The sequence below is a fragment of the Callorhinus ursinus genome, unplaced genomic scaffold (assembly GCF_003265705.2).
Source record: "Callorhinus ursinus isolate GAN/ISIS: 27379988/994484 unplaced genomic scaffold, GSC_fseal_2.0 scaffold18, whole genome shotgun sequence".
Lineage (NCBI taxonomy): Eukaryota > Metazoa > Chordata > Mammalia > Carnivora > Otariidae > Callorhinus > Callorhinus ursinus.
In genome coordinates, this window is record NW_027397080.1 from 16879897 (window position 1) to 16902888 (window position 22992).

General features: G+C 55.5%; 2 protein-coding genes and 1 long non-coding RNA gene across 5 annotated transcripts in view; 1 reads left to right on the forward strand and 2 right to left on the reverse strand.

Annotated features, from left to right (window-relative positions):
* The window catches only part of LOC141374492 (uncharacterized), a 19977-nt gene extending 16199 nt beyond the window's left edge, over positions 1-3778 (reverse strand). For all 3 annotated transcript variants that reach the window (XR_012381423.1, XR_012381422.1, XR_012381421.1), the window contains exon 1: positions 3515-3778. This is a non-coding gene — a long non-coding RNA (uncharacterized lncRNA). The remainder of the gene's footprint in view (positions 1-3514) is intronic.
* A 213-nt stretch (positions 3779-3991) lies between these two features.
* TENT5B (terminal nucleotidyltransferase 5B) lies at positions 3992-11347 on the forward strand. The gene is made up of 2 exons (XM_025856542.2): positions 3992-4447; positions 9322-11347. The coding sequence occupies exons 1-2, from the start codon at positions 4184-4186 to the stop codon at positions 10339-10341; spliced, it is 1284 nt and encodes a 427-aa protein (XP_025712327.1). The 5' UTR covers positions 3992-4183; the 3' UTR covers positions 10342-11347.
* A 2405-nt stretch (positions 11348-13752) lies between these two features.
* On the reverse strand, positions 13753-20620 carry TRNP1 (TMF1 regulated nuclear protein 1). The gene is made up of 2 exons (XM_025856167.2): positions 19648-20620; positions 13753-15098 (listed from the first exon to the last, which is right to left on the reverse strand). The coding sequence occupies exon 1, from the start codon at positions 20492-20494 to the stop codon at positions 19814-19816; it is 681 nt and encodes a 226-aa protein (XP_025711952.1). The 5' UTR covers positions 20495-20620; the 3' UTR covers positions 13753-15098; positions 19648-19813.
* Between the last annotated feature and the right edge of the window lie 2372 nt (positions 20621-22992).

The following is a 22992-nucleotide window of genomic DNA, read 5'->3' on the forward strand; positions in this document are numbered from 1 at the left end:
AAAAAAAAAAAAGCGGGGCGCCCGGGTGACTCAATCGGTTAAGCGTCTGTCTTCGGCTCAGGTCATGATCCCAGAGTCCTGAGATCGAGCCTTGCATCGGGCTCCCTGCTCAGCGGGGAGTCTGCTTCTCCCTCTCCCTCTCCTTCCCTGCTGCTCATGCTCTTTCTCTCTCTCAAATACATAAAATCTTCAAAAAAAAAATGTGTTCTGAAAATTGAACAAGAAACTGTATGGAAATTTCCTTGTGTGGTTCCAGACACAGGGTGTTCAGTAATGTGGGCTGATCCCAGAATGCCTTTTTTTTTTTTTTTTAAGATTTTTGCTTATTTGAGAGAGAAAGAGCACGAGATGGGGGAAGGTCAGAGGGAGAGGGAGAAGCAGACTCCCTGCTGAGCAGGGAACCTGATGTGGGGCTTGAACCTGGGACTCCGGGATCATGACCTGAGCTGAAGGCAGATGCTTAACCGACTGAGCCACCCAGGTGCCCCTGATCCCAGAATGCTCTTGTCTGGAGTCCCAGAGCAGAAGAGGGGCCAATGTGGAGGCCAACACTCTTCAAAGGACCCCTTCTCCTTCCCATCACCTCAAATCAAAAGTGAATGGAAAAACCTGACTCCTATTTCACTGCCATTTTACAGAATAGGAAACTGAGGCCCAGAAAAGGAAAGTGACTTACCCAAGTCACTACAACTCAGTTATCATAAAGAGTACGTTCCCCTCTAAAATCAGAGTCGGGATTAAGATGGGAAATACGCCCGGGGGGGAAAAGGCTCATATATAACATTTGAATGCCAGATGGACTCTTCAGAAGATACCCCGGCCATCGTTCCCCTCCATTCACTGGGACAATTAGAAGTTGGTCTTGGTGAAGGTAAAAACCCTCCTGAGTATACCCCTGCTCTCTGGTCTTCCCTCTCCCCTCCCTACATTCCCAGATCTCCTCCCACTCCTAGGGTAGTGATGTTCAGGTCCTGTGATTGGGCAAACTTTGGGCCAATTAGCTTTGGAATAGAAGTGTCAACAGAAGGGTGATTCACAGAGCATGAATTTGCTAATTGCTCTTCCTAGCCCAGACAGCAGGAAGGTGAGAGGAAAAGAGATCTCTAAGTTTCCTTTCTCAGAGAACTTGATTCAAGAGTGTGGGGTGGGCATAGCACCAGGCCACGCCCAGGGGACCCTACGCTGTTTGGCTGTGTGACTATGGCAAGTCCCTTGTGCTGTCCTCAGTGGAAGTTGCTTGTTTACCTTCTTTTGAAAGAGAAGACATAGATGGGAACCTGGGGGAACCCCACAACCAGCTACCCCTGTGTAGTTCCAGCCCTAGCCAGTCTCCCAGATTCCCAGAAAGTCTGGCTTCCAGACTCCCAAACTTCCAGTTTCCCCCTATACAAAGTGAGAAGAGAGTGAACAAAATGATGGTCAAAGCCCCCCTCTCCCTCCAGCTCAGGCCTTCAGGGTTGTAGGGATGTGTGGCTGGCACCTTCTCTGCTGCTCTGGTTCTCCAGGGACAGGCACAGGGAGTTAAGGCAGAAGTGGATCCAGCAGGTGCAGTCGAAATGTCACCTTGCTGGGCAGGCTCTGTGATCACACCAACAATGGACATCAGTCTCTCCAGTTTTCTCTCTCACTCACTCACATATACACATGGTTGCTCTCTCTCCCATTCCCTGCTTTATTTTCTTCTTAGCACTATCTGAAATGTCTTATTTCTTTGTTTACTTAACTACTGTCTTTCTATACTAGAATGTCAGCTCTAGGGCAGGGACCTTGCCTATCACATCTCAGGGCCTAGCCCAGCACCTGGTACACAGTAGGTGCTTAGTTGGTTGATGAATGAATGAATGAATCATCTTGAGGGTGGTCCCAGGGCTGTGCCAAGCATGATACTGTGATCTGTGCCAACTCTTCCACAAGGAGCAGTTGGAAAATAGGGCTCTGGAGTCAGGAGATCTGGATTCAAGTCCCACCCTGCCAATTAGTGGTTGTATTACCATGTCACTTGACCTATCCGAGCCCTGGTTTCTTCATCTGCAAATTGAGGATAATGATCCCACATCTTGAGCTGCATTTTTAGAAATTAGAGGTCCTGTGTGTAAAGTGACCTGGTACATAGTAGGTCCTCACTAAATGTTAGTTTCCTTTCTTTTCCTTCCTCTGCTGGGGCCAAACCTCCTTTGCTGAACCCAGAGGGTTTGGAGACTCTGGGTTCAGCAAAGGAGGTTTCCCATCTATGTCTTCTCTTTCAAAAGAAGGTAAACAAGCAACTTCCACTGAGGACAGCACAAGGGACTCGCCATAGTCACACAGCCAAACAGTGGAGCTAGCCGCAGGTCCCCTTCCTGGGGGCCAGAGGAAGCCCCTGATCCCAGACAAAAGGGAGGGAGGGGACACAGGCAGGATCTTGCTTGCGCTGGCCTTCAGAAAGAGGAAGTGATTGCTCTAGTCTGAGAGTCAGGCTCCTGGGTTCTAGGTCCAGGTCTGTCGGAGACAAGCTGGTGACCCTGGAATGTAGTTTATCATCTCTAGGTCTTGGTTTCCTCTTCTGTACATTGGGATTATTACCCCTTGCTGGGCCTGCCTTATAGAATGGGACAGTATTAGAAGAATGATATTTAATCTAAGAGAAAATATTGTAGTGTTAAATCAAGCGGACTCAATTTCTGAAATTCTGCCACAGGTACATATATTTAAAATCAGAAGAGGGGTGCCTGGGTGGCTCAGTCATTAAGCGTCTGCCTTTGGCTCAGGTCATGATCTCAGGGTCTGGGATGGAGCCCCACATCCGGCTCCCTGCTCCGCGGGAAGCCTGCTTCTCCCTCTCCCACTCCCCCTGCTTGTGTTCCCTCTCTCGCTGTGTCTCTCTCTGTCAAATAAATAAATAAAATCTTTTTTTAAAAAAATCAGAAGAAAAAGTGAATTCAAAAGTAACAATAAGCCTCATCCCTCTAGGCTCTGTAAAGTAGGAAAGAAAAACATGTAAACATATTATTTCAATAGAATATATGAAAATGTTTTTGCCAACTATTAGTAATCAAATCAAAATTTTAAAAATATTTATTGAACATCTTCTCTGGGACCGAAAAGGAAACTGGCTCAGAGCGGTTAGTGACTTGCCTGGGGGCACACAGGACCTGCTAAGGTTGAGAAGCTGGCCGGAAAGACTTCCACCAGCTGTTTAGGAAGCCCCTACCAGAAGGGGCTGCAGAGGGGACCAAGACGCTGGGTCAGGAAAACCAACTCCCCATTTCCAGCTGCCCTCCATCCTCCAGCCCGCTAAAGGCCCCGCGTCTGCCCAAATGTAATGGAAACAGCACGCGCCACAGATTCTATGGCCCGGGTTCAGCACCCGGGCCCCAACTCATTTGCTGTGTAACCTTGAGGGAGTCACGCCCCCTCTCTGAACGGTGTCCCCTCCCCTCAAGAGGAACGTTAGCGCTGGCGAGGCTGTGGTTGACAAGGGCCAATCAAGAGGGCGTTAAATAGTATCTACCTCAGTATACACAGAGTTTGTTACCTTTCCTCGATTCTGGAAGAGCAGGAGGAGCGCTGTGTGCAGTTGGAACCAGCGGCGCAGTCTCTCTGGGCTTCTGAAAATAGCGGATAACCAGGCCAGGTGACTTCCAAATTTTTTCCAGCGCCAAAAGGAACCCTGGAACTTGTTAGTGGTCCAACTCCGCTACAAACTCCACAGGTCACTTCCCTCCCGCGTGCCCCTGGAGGGCGCAGTCCCTTTAAGTCTAGGCCTACCTCCGCCGGGGCCAATCACTGAGAACAGAAGTTCTTTAAGGACCAAAGGAGGGAATTCAGCGGGCGCAGGGGGGCGGGGCAGGGGCGTGCCAGCCAGCCAATCGGAATCTCCCTGGCGACCAGTGACTCACGTGCAAAGTTCTGCTGACCAATGGCAGGGGCGTCGAGAGCCGGGGCGCTCCCACTGTATGACAGCTGTCTGGACCAATGGGCATGTCGCCCGCGGCCTATAAGAGTCCGCTGGACCGTGGGCTACCGGCTCTAGGGTCGGTTGGTCGTCGCCGTCGGAGGTGTGCCCTGAGTTTGCCTCGCCGTCGCTGCCACCCGGTCCCTGCAGCCGCGCCTCTCGCCTTGGCCCCGGCCCAGCCGCTCTCCCTGCCCTTCTCCCCTTAGCCAACCCCCCGGTTTCTGCCGTCGGGGCCCCGGGGCCGGGCTAATGATGCTGTCGGAGAGTGGAGCTGAGAGCCCGGACCAGGCAGCTGCGCAGGTGGGAACGGCAGCGGCCTCGGCGGTGGCCACGGCCGCCCCGGCAGGCGGCGGCCCCGACCCGGAGGCCTCATCGGCCTCCCTCGGACGGCACCTGAGTGGGTTAGGCTGGCCACAGGTGAAGCGACTGGACGCGCTCCTGAGCGAACCGATTCCCATTCACGGGCGCGGCAACTTCCCCACTCTGAGCGTGCAGCCCCGGCAGATTGTGCAGGTGAGCGGGCCCTGGGAGGGGGTTATGGGGTCTCCAGCCTGCCGGAGGTTCTTGTGCTCGGAGGCACCCAGAGTCTGTCCGATTCTCGGGACTGCTAGGGAAAATGAGGCTTAGAGAGGGACAGGGACTGGAACAAAATCGCACGAGCATGGATCGTAGACCATGCTCCCTCCCCACTTGGCTTTCCCTTCTACCTCTGGAGAGCCCGATTCCTCTCGAACCATTCACCCTGGCCCTAGCTAGGAAATGGGAGGAGAATGGGGAGGGACTTGGCTGCGGTGGTGCGCGGGGTGGGGGGTGGGGGGGGGCCGGAGAGAGAACAGCCCTGCCTGCTCCGACTAAAGATACCAGGCAGTCCTGGATGGGTAGGTGTGCATGTTTGGGTTCAAAATAGGTTTGTTTTCATTCCCAAATCTTCATCGTTGGGCCTCACCCCCCCCCCCAACACACCCCTTCCCTCTCTCAAGGTTCTAGGGGCAGACTTTGTCCTGTGCTTCCACAGCCCTTGGCTCAAGAGACCCGTGGCTAAGTGGAAAAGCCAAGAAATCCCAATAAGGACTCGGTCCCTCTTAGCTGGGGTGGTGGCAGGAGGAGATTAAGCACCAAGCCAGACCTGGTGCTTGCATGCTGGAGGGCGACATCAGGTGTCCAGTTTAGGTGTTTCTCCCTTTCCCCAAAATTGGAAATGAAGGCTGGCCCTGGTGTCTCCTGAGGAGCAGGAAAAGAGAATTCTGGTAGCCCTCTCCCCTTCCTCAGACTACCTTTTCCCTTTACATCATTTTCAGCACCCCTCAAATTGCTCTTTCATCTCTATAACCTAGGTGTTAACCATACTCTGAAATGCCAGAATATAGTAATTATTGTACCCATTTTGTGGCTGGGGAAGCTGAGGCTCCAAAAGGGGCCATGAGCTACGTAAGATTACCTAAGGAGGTGAAAATCAAACCGGGAGCATTACGGGTCTTCCTGGGAGCCACCCGCTGTAGGCTCAAGGTTTCCTGCCCCTTCCCCAGCTGTTAGACTCAACTTCTAAGTCTCAGGGAAGTCTTCTGATAGAAACCAGAAAATCCAGCCACAATTCCTGTGTATTCCTGCCAGTAGATGGACTTTCTTTCTTGAGTTATCCGCAGAAGCTAATGAAGCAGGCCACTCCCCTGCCTCCTACTGTCTCAGCCTCCACTGAGGAGGAGGGGTGTCTGCTAAGGGATTACCTCGCCCTCCCTCCAAGGGAATGGGAGGGGTGGGGGCAGATTCCACAGGGCTGACTTCACCCACAACCCCAGAGGTGCTCACTGAGGCATTCCTCGGCTGCCCGCTGTCATGGGGTAATTAGGAAACCAGCTGAGGCTTTCCTCCCCAGGACACTCAGGTCAGCCTTGGGGCCCCATCTGCTGTATCTCCAGAACTGTTGTCCCAGACATAGGGGAACGAGGAGCCCAGTGTGGAAACTCCCCTCATCAGGGACAAAGGGTGCTCTGGAGGGGAAGTCCCTGCCCAGTTGCCTTTACTGGTGTCTGCTCTGTGTCAAGTCCTATTTGGAACACCAGGGCTATAGATGTGACTGGGACCCAGCCTCTCTGCCCTCGAGGTGCTCCCTGCCAGGTGGTGGAGACTACAGGCCATTAGGAGCTGACTTTACAAGGCCATAATAGTACAGTGTTCTCCTGGATTAGGGTCAAAGATACCACAGAGCAGGGAGCAACTGGCTGTGGTGGGGAGAGGCAGTGGAGACTTCAGAGCTAGCCTGGGAGGTCGGACATCCGGCTTCAGGGCCTGGACTATTGTCTGTTCCCTTTGCTGGGCCCAGTGTCCCCATCTTTTCAATGCTGATTGGTTGGACTACTGTCCCACACCCTTTCAGATTCCAGAATCCAAAGGGAACAGGTACCTTCACCTGGCCTGTACAATTGCATCCCCAGGGAAGAAAGTCCATCTCCTGGTGGGGATCTGCTGCTGGCAGCTTCACAAACTGTGGTGGGGGTGCTGGGTGTGTATGGGGCATGGATAGCGGTGCTTGGTGTGCATGGGGATGAGGGGCATCCATACTGGCTATGTGCAGAGGTGGGGGGTGCTGGGGGGGTAGAGGGAGGGATGCTAAGTGCGTGTAGTGGAGGATGCTGGTTGTCCATGATTCAAGAATTAGAACCTTTCTTCCTCTGTACCCCCATAAGACTTTGCCTGCAGCAGCAATCTGAGCAGCTAAAGATGCTATTGTTGCTTGGACCTGCGCTAGAGGGACCCATTCTCCTGTAGGAGAGGTCCTACAGGAAAATGAGGCCCTACAGGAGGGTCCCCTGCCCATAGCTCTGGGGGGCCTGGTTCTAATTAAGTTCAGCCACTTCTTGGCTGTGTGACCTTGGATAAGGTCCTTTGCCCTCTCTGGGCCCAGGGAATTGAATTAGACAATCTGATCTCTCTAGCTGCAGCCAGAGGGCCTGCATCAGGCAGCTCCAGATTCGAGTTTTGTAAGCCTGCTGGCTGACAGCACCTACAGTCCCCCTGAAGGTCTCGGCAGTGGCCCAGGAAGAGAGCGATTCTGGGGAGGCCCTTGGCACAGAAGAAAGGAGGGTGCAGCCACTGCCCCCTGCATGGCTGGAAAGTCTGATTCAGGAGGCTCTAAGCTGCCTTGCAGTCTTTGGGTGTGGTGGTGTCTGGGGTCCGCCTGCCAAGTCGGCTACAGTCACACCTGGGAGAGACAACAGCTGCTGGCTGGCTGACACAGCCGGCCCCACGGCCTGACGCAGGCCACCTACCAAGTGTACTGCCACCTACTTAGCAGGCCCGATGCCATGCCCTGGGGTGAGCAGCAGCCTGGGAGCTGGAGCTGGCACTGAGTGAGGTTCGGTCAGCTCTACTGGGACCTGGGGAGGGGGCTGGCCTGCTCTGCAAGTTTGGCAGGGTCCTTGGGACAAGGACTTGCCTGCTTCTCTCCTTGGTCTACATGGGCACAGCTGCCCGCTGCCAGAGTGTGGGTCAGAAGTCCCACGGGCCGGACTGTAGCCACTGGCGCCTTACCTCTAGCTTCTCCCTTCTGTCTGGCCAACTACCTTGACTCTGGGCTTCAGTGACTGGAGGGTCGCCCTCACTTTGAAGTTTTGAGAGGGAGGATTAGAACCCTAGTTTCTGGTCTCTGCTCCTTCTAAACCCTGGGATGGCAATGTGATGGGAAGAGAGTCAGCCACACCTGGATTTGAAGGCACCTCTACATGATCTCAGGCAGATGACAACACTCCTGTGAGCCTTGGTTTCCCCATCTATAACTTGGAGATCATAAAGAGCTGTCCCCCATCAGCGTGCTTGGCTGGCTCAGTCAATGGAGCATGCAACTTGTGATCTCAAGGTTGGGAGTTGGAGTTCCATGTGGGGTGTAGAGATTACTTAAAAATAAAATCTTTAAAAAGAGAAAACAAAAGATCTATCCCCTATAGATTCTGGTGAGAACGTCCAGGTATTCAATAGGTGCCTAACTGATATTCCCTCCCTGTCCCCCAGCTCCTCCCCGCCATGTTCCTGATGGCCAGTTGCTTACCCCTGTAGCCATTACAATACCTTCCCCTAGTCTGGGTCCTCCTCCCGGAAACGTTCCTGGAGGGAGCCGCCCGCCTCAGATTGCCCCACTGTGGCTTGCCTCCTCAGCACTTAAGTGCATTCTTTGCAGTAATTCCCTGAGAAGCGAGGAGGGCAGCCCAGCCCAGTGCTGGGCGCTGACTTGGCAGCAAGGCGGGGTTGCAGAATCAGTCAGGGCAGGAATGCTGCCTGGTCACTTTCAGGATGGTGCCTGAAGTATGCTGGGCTGCTGAGAAAACTGGATGTCTGGGCCCAGCTCCTTTCTTCTCCCCACATGGTCCTAGGCCCAGAGACATGCCTCGGGCCAAAGGAACAGATTCAAGATGACTGGTCAGTTTGCCGGTCATGTTCCCGTGTCAGCAGACAGGGTCTGCTGCGTCTCTTCCCACTTGGGTTGGGCCCTGAGCGCTTCCTGAGATGATCACCCACCTCCTGTCCCAAGAGCAGAAAGGGTCTGGGTTTTCACTGACAGGCCCACCACTTCTTAATGCCACCCCCCCTCGAATTTCAGGGATCTCACCACTGCAAACCTTAGTTTCCTCAGCTCTAAAACAAGTGCAGCGTTTGCTTCACAGCGTCCTTGTAAAGATGAATTAAGCTGAATATGTCCTAGTCAAAAGAGCACACATGGACTGGAGAATCTAACTGGCCTGGGTTCCAGTCTCCACCTGGCTACTCTCTGACCTTGGACGTGTTTCTTAACCTCTCTGTGCCTCTGGTCCCCCATCTGTAAATTGGGATAATAATGCCCAAATACAGGATTACTGTGAGGGTTAATGTAGCAATGCACGTGAATTGCAATTACATTCCTAAGACATCTGAGCAGTTAGCATCATGCCTGGCGCAAAATGAAGTGTTTTACTTGAGATTTTAGAGAGGTAGAATAACGTAGTGGTTAAGACCTGAACTCTCTGAGTTTAATTCACCAGCTGTGTGATCTTGGGGAAGTTACTTGGCCCCTCTGGGCTGCTATTTCTCTATGTGTAAAATGGGAATAATAGTACCTACCTCATAGCGTAGGTAATTGTGAGAATTATACGCTTTTATATCCTAATGTATAAAATGCTTAGATCAGGACCTGGCATTTAGTAAATTCTATGTATGTGTTTGCTGTCATTAGTGCTGTTCTGTCTGAGTCTTTCCTGCAAACGAGCCATTCTCCAGATTAGGAAATCAAAGCTTTAGAGGGTTAAACGACTTTCCAAAGGCATGACAGCTGCAAAGTGGTCACCGTGGTTGATGTTGGTGTGATTATTAGGTGGGAGCCCACCCCCTGACCCCTCTCGGTCCTGCCTTGTCTTTGGCAGGTGGTCCGCAGCAGCCTGGAGGAGCGGGGACTACACGTGCTTGGCGTGCGGCTACACGGCTCGGCGGCCAGCCACGTGCTGCACCCTGAGAGTGGCCTGGGCTACAAGGACCTGGACCTGGTGTTCCGCGTGGACCTGCGCAGCGAGGCGTCCTTCCAGCTGACCAAGGAGGTGGTCCTGGCCTGCCTGCTGGACTTCCTGCCGGCCGGTGTGAACCGGGCTAAGATCACGCCACTGACGCTCAAGGAGGCGTACGTGCAGAAGCTGGTGAAAGTGTGCACGGACACGGACCGCTGGAGCCTCATCTCGCTGTCCAACAAGAGTGGCAAGAACGTGGAGCTCAAGTTTGTGGACTCGGTCAGGCGCCAGTTTGAGTTCAGTGTAGACTCCTTCCAGATCATCCTGGACTCACTGCTGCTCTTTGGCCAGTGCTCATCCACGCCCATGTCTGAGGCCTTCCACCCAACGGTGACCGGTGAGAGCTTGTATGGGGACTTTGCCGAGGCCCTGGACCACCTGCGGCACCGCGTCATCGCCACGCGCAGCCCCGAGGAGATCCGCGGTGGCGGCCTCCTCAAGTACTGCCACCTCCTGGTGCGGGGCTTCAGGCCACGGCCCAGCACCGACGTGCGCGCCCTGCAACGGTACATGTGCTCCCGCTTCTTCATCGACTTCCCAGACCTGGTGGAGCAGCGGCGCACGCTGGAGCGCTACCTGGAGGCCCATTTCAGCGGGGCGGATTCGGCCCGCCGCTATGCCTGCCTGGTGACGCTGCACCGGGTGGTCAATGAGAGCACCGTGTGCCTCATGAGCCACGAGCGGCGCCAGACGCTGGACCTCATCGCCACGCTGGCGCTCCAGGCGCTGGCCGAGCAGGGCCCAGCTGCCGCGGCCGCCCTGGCCTGGCGCCCCCCAGGCCCCGACGGGGTCGTGCCTGCCACGGTCAGTTACTACGTGACTCCCATGCAGCCTCTGCTGGCTCGGGCCCACTCCTATCCCACCTGGCTGCCTTGTAACTGACTCAGACCCTGGCCAGAAGGTACTGGACCTTCCCCGATGGAGTGGGGTCTCCACGAGTGTGCAGGGGATGTGACCAGAGACAGGCAGCCTGTGCTGAGTGGCCCGGCACTGCTGCAGGGTTGGGCCTTGGACTGAACAGACCAGACCCCGCCCATCCCCCAGGGAGCAAACCCCCCAGGGGGCTTAAGGCCAAGCTGGGGTTCTTGATAGACCTTTGGGTTATTGCACCCCACTTTTGGACCAGCATGATGGTGGGGTGCAGGGGCCCTTTGTCTTGGGGGTCAGTGGCCTTCAGGAGACAAAGCTTGTTTGGGGTGGTAGCCTCAATGCTCATCATCTTAGGTTGATTTCTGTGGCCAAGAAAGGGTCTTTTTGGGTAAGGCCAGCCCATGGTGATCCCAGCAGCCTCGGAAGGTCTGCAGCCCACACGATGGCTAAAATATGGTATGTTATAGGAACTACTCACTCTTGGTTGGGCCAGACCCTTGACAGGGCCTGGTGATCCAACCTGACTAATCACTGGGAGGAGGGAAACTGAGGCAGGAGGCAGCTACCTGGGTTTGCAGAGGGATAGGTTTAGCCCAATTCCCAAACACCCCTACCCCAAGCTGTCAAGGTGTGTGGGTGAGCAGAAGCCAAGCTGCCAGGGGTGGGACACGGCCCATGCCCCTTCTGGGGTGTTGCTCCCTTCCCCTGTGCTGTAAGGATCCCTCTGCCTAGGAGCTTGTTCTTCGAAGGGTGCTGGGCCCAAAGTGGCCACAGTCAAGTGCTCCCACCCCACTGACCTGGTTACAGGGTCTTCACTTGGAGGAAGGGGACCATGCCCCACCTCCTCTCCCATCTCTCTGAATTTGTCACCATTTTGCACTCTTAATACCTGCCAATAAAGATTGTCTACACTAAACCTAGCACCATGATTTCTCCTGCGGGAAGGACCTTCCATGGTTATGGGGACCCTGGCTGCCTCTCCCAGCCTGTACCTGGCTTGCATTGTGGGGCAGGGACATTTGGGTGGCTTGGTGTCTGAATCCTGGGCTAGAGCTGGGGAGTTGCACCTCCTTCCCTCAACACCAGCCCCAGCTGGAGAACTGTGCCAGGAGCACATGTCTACACGTGGGACATATACCTGCAAATTGCCTCAGCAAGTCTCGTTAAAGAGTAAATATTTCAGTATTTCCTACCTGGAGTCCTGATGACCCTGGGCTTAGCCTAACACTCCAGTGCTCAGGGCTGCTTGACCCCAGCTCTGCCCACCCAACCCCACTCTTTCTCAGGAAGCAGGTGGAAGACAAGCTGAGTGAATGTGAATTGGAGACCCCTTCAGTAGTGGCAGCTGAGACTGGGGGACTTCTAGCATCCTCCAGAGCAAGAGCCCAGGTTTGGCCTCCCTACCTGGGAGGGAGGTTCCATCAATCCTTTGGTTCCCTCTCTTACTCCCAAGTGCTGATGGGCACACTCTGGCCTGCTCTAAACAGGTCCCCTAGAGGGGCAGGGTCTCTCCTTTCCAAACCCAGCTGGAGCCATGCCAGGCTCTCGGGGAGCTCTTCCCTCGGGGCATCAGCCAGTCACTGGCCTGGACGCTGCCCACTGTTTACCCAGCCCCTTTGATCCAGGGATGGCAAAGCCCTTAACATATTCCACCTCATTAGTGGTTTCTGAAGTGGTGGCTTTGATGGTTCCAGCTAGGCTGAAAAAAAAACAAGGCCTCAGAGGAGGCCCCGGGTGACCTGGGTGAGTCCCACCACCTCACCTGCTCAGTGAGTTCCTGCAGGGCTCAAAAGGGCTAGAAAGGTGAGTGGAAAGACTTTCTTGGCTTGGTGACTGAAAACAGCCCCCCCACACCCTGGTTGTGCCCACCCAGCTAGGGGCCTGGCAGAGATTGTTTCTCCCAGCTCCTGATGTGAGCACGAGGGGACGTTTGCAGTGTATAAAGCACGCAGGTTTAGCCTGCTGGGGTGGGCAGTAGTAGGGTTCACCTGGATGTGCTTGTTTCACAACATAAGAAAGCTAGACACCCACAGGATGTCAGCCTGTACACAGCCTGTACACATGTCAGCCTATACACAGCATTCAGCTCACCGTGTGCCAGTGAGCCCTGTAGGAGTTGGAATACATCGGCCAACAAAAGACCAAGATTCCCGACTCTTGTGAAGATTACACTCTAATACGGTAGAGAGAAAATAAACTAAATGATATGGTCTTATAAGGTCAGTGATGCTTAAAAGTATGTGGGAGGGTAAGGGATTGGAAGTGCTTTAAAAAGTCAGGGTGAACCTCATCTAAAGGGTGACATTTGATCCAACAAAGACACAAAGGCAGTGGCTAGCAAGCCCTGCCATGTCTGGGGAAAGGGCTTCCCGGCAGAGGGAATCTGCTAATGGGCACATGCTCCCAGCAGGCATGTCTGGGGGCACATGTGTGCCTGAGGGTGTCTGGCTCGCCCCGCACAGGCGTGCGGGCTCACTGCTGCTGGTCTGCAACATGCATGGGCGTGAGATGTAGGAGAGCGTGAGCCACGAGTTCCCCAGTCCGAGCTGCCATTTCTGGAGTCTCACTCTAGGCCAGGCACCAAGCCGAAGTCTTCACGGTCACTACCTCTCACTTCATCCTTGAGAGAAGAGCGGTTATTATTTCCACTTTACAGACAAGGAAGCTGGTGCCAGAGAGGTCGAAGAGGTGTGGCTGGCTCCAGGGCCATTCCTGTTAACCCCTGCGCCCTCCGGCTCCTACGCTCTGATTTCACGTGGATGAGCGGGACCCTCTGTGTCCTGTACATGTTTGTGGTGGGGCACATTTGGCACGCGACCCTTTGTGCTTCTGTGCATTTACCATTTTGTGGAGGCCTAGGGCAGCGTAGCAGTGTGGCAAGAGGTATATTTTCTTGATGTACACGACACCAGCCGTGGCTTGCGGTGACCAGGTCAGAGGCCCATGTTGGCAGCAGGTGTGCCTGTGGGTGTGTTTGGGGGTGCTGCAGTGTTTCTGGGTGTGAGAAAAAGAGTGACTCAGTGGCCAGCATTGTTCTCTCAGGGACAGTTCCTGCCGCCATCTAAGATGCCAGGACAGGCAGAAATCAAGAACTTGGAATCAGAGCCAGAGAGGGGAAGGCTGAGGGAGGAAAGCCCACCGCACCCCTCCCCCCCCGCCCCACAGGGCTCCCGCAGCCACAGTACACCCGCCCCTTATGGGACACGGTGGGTGGGGGAGCTCCAAAGGGAGAAGAGGCACTGCTGTGAACTTTGGGGAGCAGAAGACATGCCCTCGGGTAGCGACATGTCCCGCGCTTTCCACGCTTCTCCATGCTTCCAGCCCTGGGAGGCTGACCTCTGTGGACTGGCATCAATGGCTCCCTTGTTCTCAGCCTTCCTGTCGCGTTCAGCCAATGAGAGGAGACGGAAAGGAGGAGAATGGGGTGTTTATTCTGCCTGTTCCCTCCCCACCAGGCTGCCATGGCTGGCTGCATCTCTCAGCCAAAGGCCACTGCTCCTGTCGAGGCGCACCCCTCCCCCTTGGAAAGGCTCCCCACTCTTGCTAGCCCCAGAGAGCTCCCTTGGTCGGTTCTTAAGCCCACCGTTTTGGAAATAATCCCTTTTGAAATCTCTTCCCAGTTTGAGGGTGCCCTGTCTCCTGCTGGGGCCCTGACTGACACACAGGCCCCCCGTCGTCACCAGCACAGTCACACACAATCCTCCACAGATCAGCAGGCCGCCATGTTATCACAAATGTGCACCACCTTCTCCGGGCACACAGTCCCATCCCCCAGCTCCCTCATCACATCCTTCACCAGGGGAGACTTCGTGGAGAGGAGCAGCCTGGAGCCAGATCAAGGGGGAAGCAGTCTGCAAATCAGTCAACAGGGCCAAACTGCCAACCAAAGCTAAACAGAAGCTGCTCAGGGAACTGCCAACCTAAAGAGTCATGAGAGACACGCACAAAGGAAAGGCAGTAGGGACACTTGCAAAGTAAACCTCAAAACCACAGGCCTTTGTCTCACATTATTGAAATTTATTCTTCCTGAATGTATAAATCAGGGGACTGATTCAATAGACATTCGTTTTGCAATACAAGTTCTGGGTTGTGTGTGAGTAAATGTGCCCCCCCCTTTCCCTTTATTATCAGGATATTTGAATAAATATGCTCCCTTTTTTCATTTAAAACTTTGCTTTGAATTTTTATGTTGCTACCACCTCTCCCTGAGAAAGAGGTGCCCCGCCCCCTGGAGCCAGCGGCTGATCATCTTTCTGAGGGGCCACAGGCACACCCCTAGTCAGGACAAGGACAGTGGGGAAGGCAAACAGGGACTTCTCAGACCAACGTTTCCCCTCAAACAGGCCTCCCAGCGTTGTCAGAGTGAGAAGCCATGACATCAACCAAAATGGGGACCCCAGGGGCACTGTGACTTAAGAACGACGACTATATTTTAAAAGAAATCCCTTTCATTTTCACATTGGGAACGTTTGCTGCTTTCTTAAATAATCTGGTTGCATCTCAGAGGACCTGTCGTAACATTTCCAAGCATACAGTGTCAGCCAAAATCAAATGTGGCTTAGATAAGGAAACTCAGAGTACAGGCGCCTTCCCCAGAACCCAGCACCTTGCTATCGTTGAGTGCAAGGCCCCTGTGAAGGGAGGACGGTGCCAAGATTGTACGGGATCAATTCGGTTGTGTAAGGTTGCGGGACGTCTTCCTGAAGGAGATGCCCAGGGCAGGAGCAGAATCCAGGAGTCCGGATCCGTAGAGTGGAGGCTCTGAGGATCTGGAAAGAATCATTTCAAGAGCTTTAATTACCTCCTTCCCACAGCCACCCAGCCCCACCCAAACCCTTCAACACCTGCCTCAAGAGGGGCCGTGGTGGAGAGAAGGTACAGGCAATATTATGAAGCAGGGCTCCACTGGCTCCCGCCCTGGAAGGGATGGGGAATCCTGGGATAAGCAGAGTTTCCCTTGGGCCTTTGTCCTTGGCTGGAATCCCCACTGGTCTGAGCAGCTGGAATGGAATGTTCCTGGGAAGAAAAGCCTGCCCCTCCTCCACCTCTCCCCTTATGGAGTTCCCCAGGGCCCACAGCGTGGGGGAGGAGGATCGGTTCCAGGGATTCCTGATATGGCGATGCTCCAGGGAAGCAAAGGCCCAGGCTGCCTAAGGGTTCTGTCCCAGCAGCTTCTCCTGGGTTAGGCAGATTGGCTCTATCAAACATGTATTAATCTCCACTATGTTCCAGGTGCTTAGTGTGACCTCTCCTTCAATAGTCAGGAGTTATCTCTTCTCCAGCTGCCCAGTAAGACCACCCCCCCAACACCCACACCCACATGAAACTGGCCCAGAGAAGGGAAGTCATTTGCCCAAGGTCTTCCAGCTGAGAAGTTACAGGCAAACACTGAATCCCAGATCTGTCCTATTCCGAGCTTGGGGTGCTTTCTGCCTCCACCATAGAGCCTGTCCTCCTCCTCTGCCATCCCAGGCTCTCTGCCCTCCTTGGCACCGAACATTCCAGCCAGGTGTGCAGGGAGAGGAGGTTGCCCTCCAAAGCAAGCCAAGGCCCTGAGCATCGTTGGCCTGCCCTTGCCTGAAGCCAGATGTGCTGACTCAGTCTGACTCACCCCCCAAAGCCCAGACAACCAGGGTGGGGAGCCAGCTTCTGGGGCTGTGCCCAGACCTTGGTGGTGGTGATTGGGGAGGGGGGTGCGCCTTCTGCCACCCTTCCAGCATCTCATCACATCCCTCCCAGATCCGAGGACCAGGGGTCACGGTACTCAGACTTAAAGGGTAAGAACCCAGAAACCCCCTCAAATGGAGCCCTTACTAGCCTGATAAATGAAAAGCCACATAGACTAATGTTTAAAGGACCCCTCATTTACAGGTTCTAGGTCCTTGGGCAAGTCACCTGCCCTACCTGATCCTCAGTTTCCTCATCCATGGAAATGGGTATAATAACCCCTACTTTGCAGAGTAGCTGGGAGGATTATAACAGATAAAGGGTGTAATGTGCTCAGCACAGTGCCCAGCATGGAGATGGTTAATATATTCCAGAACCAAGAAACCTGGCCAGGGTTCTGTCAAGGACTAATAGAGGAAGAAATAGGCTGGAGAGCTCCCAAATTTCCCCAATGCCTCCTCCCCCTGGCTGTAAAGCAGGGAGCCTCTCTTTTATCCCTGAGAAGCCTGGGCTATTGGGTTTTCTCTAGGTACCTGGCAGGAGGGGAGGAGCGGGGGAGGCCTCCTCAAGACTGCCCACTACAGGTTTGGAGTACCGTAGCTGTGATCTGTTTAAGCCTCATCTCTAGGAAGCCAACCTGGCCCCCAGGTGGCTGCAGAATGTGATGTTCTGATCAGTTATCAGTGTAACATCTCTGAGGAGCGAAATGACTACAGCCTTTCACTCAGACGGTGACCGCCCAGAAGGGCAACATTTTTCCAGTTAAGTCTTTCTTGATGGACCTTCCTCCGAGGTCCGAGGCCGGGCCCAACCACAGGCCCAAACTTACGCCCCTTCTCTGAATGACCGCCACGCCCCGCTCGTTCCGCCAGACCCTTAAAACTCAAGGCCTAGTAAGGCTGGGCAGGACGGAAGAGGGCTGGTCGGGGGCGGGGACCCCGGGGACCAAGCTTGCTCCAGGCCACGCCCCCACGCCCCGGGAAGCAGCCCCACACTGCCCTCTGGTGGCGCCGCCCAGAGACGCCTTCACTGGGCTTAGGGCCCTCCAAAAGTGGGAAGGGCTTATCCAGGGGAGGGGCAAGTTCTAAATTAGAACCCTGAACTCCCTCCCAGCCCCAAACACTGGCCTGAAGAAAGGCTTCTGTTCTCATTTCCCTTTGCTGAAATCCCAGATTCACTGCTGGCCATCGAAGTTCTCAAGAACCCCAGGGCTGGGGCCATCAAGAAAGTGTTCAGGAAGCTGGGGCGGGCCGGGGGGGGGGGGGCGGAGCGTGTCAGTCACCAGGCCAGGGGCTATGGTTATTTGTGAAGGCCTAAAAATAGCCCTCCAACAACACAACTTGCCCAGCCCTAGAGGGTCTCCTGGGATAGTGACTGCCAGGGAAGACTGCCTGGAGGAGGGCTGGGAGACACGAACCCTTAAGAGAAGAGCCCTTCTGAAATCAGTGCTCCTTCTTGAGCCCCTGGGCTGAGTAGATAACAGTGTTTGTTGACTGAGGAGAAAACGGAGCGTCCTAGAGGGGGCTGGGCGGACCAGACAGGGGTGGGAAAGTGACTTATTAGCTGGCAGAGGAGTAGTGGGCAGAGCACTGAACTATGAGCTGGGGTTCAAGTCACTGAGCACCGTGTTCCCCAGGTCAAGGCCCTTGGTGAGAGACAGTGGGACATCTAGAAGAGGGGAAGAGGGACAGAGCCACCTGTGACACTAGGACCAATCTCCATCTCCCACACACATGCACCACTTTCTCCAGCAAGAGCCATCTCTAATTCCTCACTCCCTGCCCCCTCCAAATCAGGACAAAGCTGATGATAATAAATCCCAGAGAAAGGCAACTCTATGATGACACAGAGCACTTTACACCATTAGCTAAAAGCTTCTCTGGAACAAGTGCCCCTCTCCTGTACAACGCAGAAAACCAACAGTACTGGCTGCATCCCAGCGCTGCAGCGTGAGCTCCTCACTGTCACCTCCAGGAAGTGCTTTTTCTCTCTGGGCCTCTAGACCCTGCATGAACTGAGTAGCTTCAGAAGGTTCTCCCTCTCCACGGAGGCCAGAGGATGCCAGGGCCCCTCACTGCTCTCTCAGAATCCCTGAGACCTCCTCCGGGACTGCCCTTCCCCAGCTAAGAATGGGGTTTGGAAAGGCCTGGATGTTAGAAACCAGCCCCAAAGTTTAGTACCTGAGGAGAGGAAGGGCTGATGAGAGTCGGGGGAGGGCTCCTGGGGCCCTGCCTTTCAGAACAACGCACCTGACCCTCAAGACTCTAGGATTCAACCAGATTCCTGGGACTCTGATGTTCTCATTCTATCCCCTTTTCCCTATTGCCAAGCCCTGACATGAGGAAGGACAGCTATGTTCAGGGAGGGACTGAGGAAACTGGCCCAGAGAGGAGGCAGAGTTGTTCTAGGTCACCCGGCAGACAGGCTGGACAGCTCCCTGTAGCCCCTGCCCCTGGGCAGGGAGGAGACGCATGGGAAGGACACACACGGGACTGGGACCTAGTTCTGTCCAGTGCTGGCATGTGACCTTAACACTCTGTAAAATGAGGACTTTAAATCAGCTCCTGGCTCCGGTAAAAGCAGTACCTGTTTCTAGGTGTGATTTAAAAGAATAAAGCAAAAAACAAAATAAAAATAGAAATAAATAAAAGAATAAAGCATTCCTCCGTGACTTAAGGAGGAAGAAGAAAGACCTCTGCCCTGTGTTAACCTCACTACAGCCCTTCCCAGAAGTGAGGACAACCACTTCGCAGACTGACGAGGAAGGCTGCAGTCCAGTCAGTGGATGAGCAGCAAAGCAGCAGCCAGGCAATTCACAGCTGTGGGGGGGGTCCTGAAGGGCATGCGGACAGGAAGAGAAGTCAATCTCATTTCAGGTCTGGCCCTTTAAGGCCCCCCTTTCTAGAAGCAGATGACATACCTGCCCCCTTGGGGCCTGTTAAAGGATGTAACCTGGCTTCATCCCTGGCAGAGCCATCTTAGAGACAGGTTGGGAGGGGGGTCCCTAGGAGAGCAGGTGGGGCATTAGGCAGTTACCAAATACCCCACCCTGGTTATCTAAGTCAGGACGTACTCTTGGCAAAACTGCTTGAGAGCATGAGAAAAGATCTGTCTCCTAGAAGTGGAAGGACCCAAGTATGATGGAAACAATTCCTCCACCTCTCTGGGATGCCATCCCCTCACACGGGAAACAGGGGCTTGGGAGAGAATTCAGGCGTACATCGTTGGCCCAGCCCCCACCCCATCCTGGGACCTCATTATTCTGTCCTCCCCGAAGGTGTGGAGCTGGGCAGTGACAGAAAGCGGCAGTCTCAAGGGCAAGGTTCTTCTTACAGCCACAAGGGATCCAGGAAAGGCAATGCGGGTTGGGGGGTAGGGCGGGGAGGAGGCCTGCGTCAGTACAGCAGGTTCCAACTGGTAAAAGTTTGCGGGCAAACCCCTCCTGGAATCTGAGCATCTTCAATTTATCCAACTCTCTAATGGGGACTTGGTGCTACCACCTCACTCCCCAGGAGGGCTGGGAGAGGCAGTTACAAAGTGGCCAGCTTTATTAGGGACCCAGCGGACTCCAGAAGCCCCAGGGAAGGGAGATCCGCGGCCCGGCACCACCCCGCCCCACCCCCTCAGATGCACCAGCCGCCAAGACCGCACCTCAGCCTCCTTTACTGGGCCCCTGGCCCCCCGACTGTTTCTTCTTGGGGTCCATCAGTCCGTCCCTTCGCGTCGGTGACGCCGTCCATCCAGCCGACGTCCCAGTCCGTCGGTCGGCCCCTCGGCGATGGCCTGTCGGGGGTGGCCAGGGGTCCCGGCGCTGAGGTCAGCGCTGGGGGGAGGCGGGGCCGCGGGGCGGGCTTCGGCGGAAGGGCGAGTCGGGCTCGGGGCCGTGGCCCCGCCGCAGGCGCCCGGCGCCCCAGGGCACGCAGCCACCCAGGCCTAACGCCGAGGCGAGCAGCGCGGGCGGCCGGCCCCGGCGGCCGCGGCGCTGGCCCTTCTTGAGGCGCGAGCCGTGCGCCGCCAGGTAGAGCTCGGCCTGCGCCACGCCGCCGCTGAGGCGGCCCAGGCTCTCCGCGCGGTGCGCCAGGCGCAGCTCGGCCGCCAGGAAGACGCGGTGCAGCTGCAGCACACGGCTCTCCAGCTCCGACACCAGGCGCCGGTGGCCCTCCACCTCCAGCAGTCGCCGCCGCGCTTCGGCCAGCTCCAGCGCGCGGCCCCCGGCTCCCGCCGCCGCCGCCGCGCCCCCTGCCGGCCCGGTGCCCCCCGCGCCTCCGTTAGCGCCCTGGCGCCAGCGCTGCAGCTCCTGCCCCTCCGCCGAGCCCGCCCATGCCGGGGCCGGGTCGGCCGGCGGCGAGACCTGAGCCGGGGTCGGAGTCAAGGTCGGAGTTGGGGGCGGGGGCTGAGAGGATGACAGGAGCTCCCGGGGCGGCGGCGGCGGGGACCCCGGTTCCGCGGTCCCTTCCTGCGCCCCCGGGCCGCAGGCGCTGATGCGGCAGCCCGGCATCCCCCGCCCCCCGGCGGCCCGCAGCTGTCTGTCCGCGGGTGTGACCAGCTGCCAGCGCGAGGGGAGGACGGACGCCGCGCACGCTAGAGAGATGCAGCGGCAGCCCCCGCTCGAGCGGCGGGTGCGTCTTATAGCGCACGGGGCGGAGCGATGGGCAGCACAGCCAGTCAGAGACTGGCATGCCTGAACCCGCCTCCCCGACCCCGCCTTCTCAGGACACTGCCCGAACCCTTGGGGTCCCTGGTCCTTCGTTCAGCTCAGCCCCCCGCCCCCCGGGCATCCGGTGCCCATCCACCTCCCCCCGAGTTTGGGGTGGAAAGGGGACCGCGTCTTCTTTGGTCTGGTCCCTGAGTCATAAGCTCTGGTAGCTGATGCTTAGAAAGCATGGACTCCGGTCGCCTCGCGGCGAAGGGTGGGGCGGGGCCTGAGGCCACACTGTGTGCTAGTGAGAGTCTGGACTAGAACTCAGGAGACTTGACTCCTTGCGCAGTGCTCCTTCCCCTACCTCACGCTGCCCCTTGGCCGAATCGGTTCTGCCTGGACTGGGCCACAAGTCTCGCCAGGACCCCTTCTCCAATCTCCCTGGGTCAGTGGAGAGGTTAATATAGAGGGGTGACTGGCGTCCCAGTGGAGATCTGGCCGCGTTGGCTCCCCGCCAAGGAAGCCCTTCGCTTGCAGAACAAACCACAGCGCAGCCGCTGAGCCTGGCGCGGCTTTCGCAAAGGAGCCCAAGACCCCACCGTGTGCAAAATTCTTTCTGTGTCCTTGCTCCTGTTTGCTCCTCCCAGTAGGGAGGTATCCCCACATCTAGAAACAGAGGGGGATACAGACCCAGAAGGTACAGTGGTGCCTTGCTCAAGGTCACATTGCAGGTCAGTGGCTGACTGGACCACTGAATGGGACCAGCTGGACCATTCATGCCCTCTGGGAGCTCAGATACCTGGGTCTCCCGTCATTGAGGGACCCTCCTTAAATGGGACTTCAGTCCTCCTGGCAAAACGATAGGACTGAGCCCTGCCCATTTTTCCCTGAAGTAGGAGTGACCTACCACCTCCAAACACTGGCCCAGACACCATGGCCTTGCCTCAGTTTCCACCCACTTGAAGGTGCCAGGAGAGATGCGAGGTGTCTGTTGTGGGCGGGGGCGGGGGCTGGAGGGCCAGAAACCAGTTCTGAGACTGATTGGGAAGAACCCCAGCAAACCTCAGACTCAGGAGGGCCTGCCAAAAAGGTGTAGCCAGTGTGACTACTGCCTCAGCCTGAAGAGGAGGCCGATGGGGGAGCTGCACTCACTTGATGGGAGGGCTTCTCGTGGAGGAGGACGATGGAGGCCCCTCCCTCCCCTCCCGTGTTCTCTGAGTACTTTCAGGTGCCTTAGACTGAGTGAGTGGGTGAGAAAGCTTGGTTCCTAAGAGGCAGCTCAGACGGCGCTCAGATAGGGGAGTGGTTCGTGAAGGCATGCCGAGCTCATGAGGAAGAGGGAGGAGGAGGGCGTTCAGTGACAGGGCTCAGTGGGGGGGGGGGCTCAGTGAGGGCAAGAAGAAGGGTTCAGTGAACATGATGGACTCAGTAAGGGGGAGAGAACTAGTGGCGGAGCTGGTGCTGGAAGAGGCTCACGGAGGGAGAAGGGAGGATCAGTGAGGGGGTGGGGCTCAAGGAGTCAGAGGGGCTCCGTGGGAATAATGGAGGCTCAGGAGTTTCCAGATTGCCCCCAGCAAGGAGGAATGCCCTGCTAAATGGTGTCCTTTCTTTGAATGGTCTCCTTTGTGTCATCAAACCTTGTGTCCTTCTCTGTGCAGAAGCCCCCCCACACCCATCACTGTGGGTCGATTGACAGGCATGTTGCCTACATCAGGCAGATCACTGCTCCTAACTTCTGGGGGACGAATCAAGGGGAACAAGACCAGAACTTGGCCCCCATCCCCATCATCAGCCAGATCCAGAGACCCAGCCAGACCTGAGTTCAAATCCCACACAGATTGTCCATTTGGGCAAATTGTTTCTCTGAATAGGAGATACTCAACCCATATTTAGTGAATGGATGAATGTTCTCTATATCCTCAGAGCATCCCCAAGAGACAGGCATCAGCAGCCTTTTTTTCCTGATAAGAAACCAAAGCCCAGAGAAGTGAAGAGGTTTGTCCAAGGCCACACAGCAGATGAGTAGCCAAGAAAGAATTCAAACATGGATCTGACCCACTCCAAAGTCATCCTTCACCTCCCTGCTATTCTCATCTGTCCCCCGTTCCTATTCTCTAGGCACTTCCCACAAGTTATAGATATATATGTATTTGTTTAGTTGTTCAATAGTCTCTCTCCCTAGATTGGTTTTGCTTATCATTAGAATCACCTCAAGTTAGAGTGCCTGACCCCATAAGACAGTCATTAAATGTTTATTTTAATTGAAAAATAATGCAAGGGTAGAGCTTGTTGAGAATATAGAAACACTTTTTCCTTCCTTCCTTCCTTCCTTCCTTCCTTCCTTCCTTCCTTCCTTC

Bases quoted from the DNA above. Each gene is read 5' to 3' on its own strand.
- TENT5B (XM_025856542.2), top strand. From the start codon at position 4,184: ATGATGCTGTCGGAGAGTGGAGCTGAGAGCCCGGACCAGGCAGCTGCG. The intron at 4,448-9,321 runs GTGAGCGGGCCC...TGTCTTTGGCAG, and splicing joins AGCCCCGGCAGATTGTGCAG to GTGGTCCGCAGCAGCCTGGA.
- TRNP1 (XM_025856167.2), bottom strand. From the start codon at position 20,494: ATGCCGGGCTGCCGCATCAGCGCCTGCGGCCCGGGGGCGCAGGAAGGG.